The following is a 3195-nucleotide window of genomic DNA, read 5'->3' on the forward strand; positions in this document are numbered from 1 at the left end:
GAAATAAATAAATAAATAAATTTCCTTTTAAAAAAATCCCAAGAGCAGCAGTAAACTCCCTAATGACCAAAAACATTCAGCCCTCCCCTCTCCCATATCCCCCCACCCCCCACCGGCCCCTGTTAACAATCACATGAACTCAACGTCAAAGCCCATTAACGCAGCCGGACACCCTAAAGCATCCACTAGACTCAAGCTGCTGCCCTTTCCAGGTTCAGTAAGCCAATTAATAGCGAAACCAAGGTAACCTCCAGACTGCTGTCTCCAGGTGCAGCGTTGGGGCTCCGTGGCCGTTGCTGTTAGAGCTAATCCCGTCTATTTAGAAACCCCTCTGAGACAAGTTCCCTGGCTCACATCAATAGCAAGGGGTCCTTCCTAAATGTCCTAAAATGAATGTTTTGTGCTGGGCTGGTCTTCGTGCCAAGGAGGGTCAATGAGCCCCTCCCTGTCCTCCGGAGCCCCTCACATCCCATCTAAGCCTTTCCCTGGGATCGGCTGCATATTCCCAGCATAAAGAAGAACAAACATGAACCCAAGGGGTGGGGCGGGGGCACGGGGAATGTGTTGGTGCAGAGTGCAAACTGGCCAATTATTATTTACTCTGCCCGGAGAAAGCCCCAACCATCAGACAGCTGATCAAATACATCTGTGCCCCGCTCCCAGGGCAAGTGAGCGATGCCCGGCGAGGCTGCGGGAGCTGGTGCCTCTTAGAAGCAGGACTTCCAACCTGTTCCTGCCAGTTTGTTCCTTGCCACCCCAGATATACTGGACCCGGATCTCCGTGTTAACAAGATCCAGTGGCAGGGAGTCCACTGGAACAGATCAGATGGAAGCCCTGCATGGCAGCTGGGACCAGCGGACCGACTGAGACCCACATGGCCGACCCCATGCGACCATTCAGGAGTTCAGGCCAGCGTCACCTGATCTTCTTCTTCTTTTTTTTAATTATTTTATTGGGGGCTCATACAGCTCTTATCACAATCCATCCATCCCATGCATCCGTTGTGTCCAGCACATTTGTACATATGTTGCCATCATCATTTTCAAAACATTTTCTTTCTACTTGAGCCCTTGGTATCAGCTCACTTTTCCCCCTTCCCTGCCCTCATGATAATTTATAAATTATTATTTTTTCATGTCTTACACTGACTAATGTCTCCCTTCACCCACTTTTCTGTTGTCTGTCCCCCAGGGAGGGGGTTATATGTAGAACATTGTGATCGGTTCCCTCTTTCTCCCCCACCTTCCCCTTACCCTCCTGGTATGGCTACTCTCATGATGGGTCCTGTGGCGTTGATCTGCCCTGGATTCCCTGTGTTTCCAGCGCTGGTCTGTACCCATGTACATCTCCGCTCTTCTTTCCAAGCCACACAAAATACACCCCAACAGCACGTTTGCCCCAAAACCCAGCATGGATTTGAGAGCAGAGTATGACAGCCCACATGGAGGACCCCAGAAAGCTATGCCAGGGCAGGTCAGTGGGCCTTCGAGGAAGTCAAATGCCCAGGGACAGAGAGAGACACCCACCCAAGGGTCTTTGAAGACATCATCATGCCTCTCCATCCAAGCAATGCATCCAGCATTGTGTGGCCCTGAGGATAAGCCTCCTGTGCTCAGGGAAACCACTCCCTAAATTGTGTTGGGTGTGTCAGGCGGGGGCAGCCCACACGGAGGGTGGTAAGGCTAGATCTCCTTAGTCCCAAGGCCTGGCGGTCAAGACTCCAGGAAATTTAAGGTCAGAAAAAAAGCAGGTAGACCAGAAAGACATGCATGTCTCATTGGTTCCCGAGAGCCTGGCCTCCTCCTCCTATGCTGTGACCCAAGAGAAGAAATGGCCTTGAGCCTCACTCTACCCTGAATCGTCCTTCTTGGGCTTCCTCCCTCTCAAGCACAGGGCCTCTGTTCCAGGGGCTTCTGCCTACCCCAGGGAAGGTAGGCCCAGGGGTTGGCTTGGTATGGGTGTTAGTCCAGGGTTCTCATTGGCATCAACCCCACACCTCTACTGAGAGCAGTTTTCACCCACGGCATCCTGTTCCTATCCACACGCCCTAATGTTGGTGCTGCTGTATCTCGAATGGGCTTCTCAACCCACCAGGCCAAATGTTGGCGAAGGACCTACCAAGCCTGCCTCTCCCCAATTCTGGGGCCATTTTGCTTTGCCCTGTCTTTGTACTGTGATGCACGTCAGCATCACCCGGCTCCGTTCTGACTCTTCCCTTAGAAGGCTAGAGTTGGAAGGGGTGACGGGAAGGATTCTTAAAGGATAGGAAGGAGAACAGGAGTTAGGAGACTTACAGCCCACAAGTGGCAGACGTGGGCGCAAGCCCCTTCCCATCTTCCCCACTCAGACCCGGAGGCATTGTGGATTCAGGCTTTGTCAAGGGCCTTAGGTCACAGCTGGATGGGCTATCAACCACCCCTCAGCATCAGACGCTCATAAAGCCAGGCTCAGGACCACGGTCCTTTGTTTCTCCAGCTCCAGGCCCACTCTCACATGAGGTGTCACACTGCACATCAGCTCCACGAATAACGAGATCTGGCATTCAACGTCTGATCTTAGTAAATGTGAACGGAGGGCATGACTCATCATGGGACCAGGAGATTCTCTCCTTTAAGGAAGATACAGCAAGCAGTCCGGGGCTGCTAAGCACAGGCCCTCCGATGATGCAAACTACCTGTTTAGAGACCGATGGCAAAGAGAGTTACCGAGATCCTGATGGGACGGGAGGTACTCACCAGGTGAGGCATCAGCAGGTCAGCCAGGTAGACGAAAGCAGCTCCCAGGGTGAAGCCGACAGCGACAGGCAGGAATGCAAAGGCACCAAAGCCTCCGGAGGACATGGCCATCTCGACCGCAGGGGCCAGCAGGGACCAATAGGAAGCTGCTAGCATGACCTGCAAAACCACAATGAGATTAAGATGAATGAAGCGCCTACCGACTGACGCTGGGGCAACGGTGACCAAAGGACCAGCCATGCCCGCTCCCTGTGATGCCACATACAGAGTATGCCAATCCAGAGGGCAGAGAGCCAAGGCATGGTTGCAAGAAGCCAGATAAAATCTGTGGGTACATGGCATGGCGAAGACGCTAAAAGTCACTGAACATGGTGTACCTTGAAATGGTGGGGGTGGGGGTGGTAATAATGGTGGTGGTGGTGCTGGTGGAGGTGGTGGTGGTGATGGTGGTAGTGGTAG

At 52.8% G+C, this 3195-nt stretch overlaps 1 protein-coding gene across 2 annotated transcripts in view; it reads right to left on the minus strand.

The window, feature by feature from the left end:
- The window catches only part of SLC39A11 (solute carrier family 39 member 11), a 291723-nt gene that overhangs the window by 237622 nt on the left and 50906 nt on the right, over positions 1-3195 (minus strand). For both annotated transcript variants that reach the window (XM_004709171.2, XM_045299650.1), the window contains exon 4: positions 2737-2895. In XM_004709171.2, the coding sequence (XP_004709228.1) occupies positions 2737-2895 (159 nt within the window). The remainder of the gene's footprint in view (positions 1-2736; positions 2896-3195) is intronic.

The sequence above is a fragment of the Echinops telfairi genome, unplaced genomic scaffold (genome assembly GCF_000313985.2).
Source record: "Echinops telfairi isolate 266 unplaced genomic scaffold, ASM31398v2 ScPeMD7_7458;HRSCAF=8496, whole genome shotgun sequence".
NCBI lineage: Eukaryota > Metazoa > Chordata > Mammalia > Afrosoricida > Tenrecidae > Echinops > Echinops telfairi.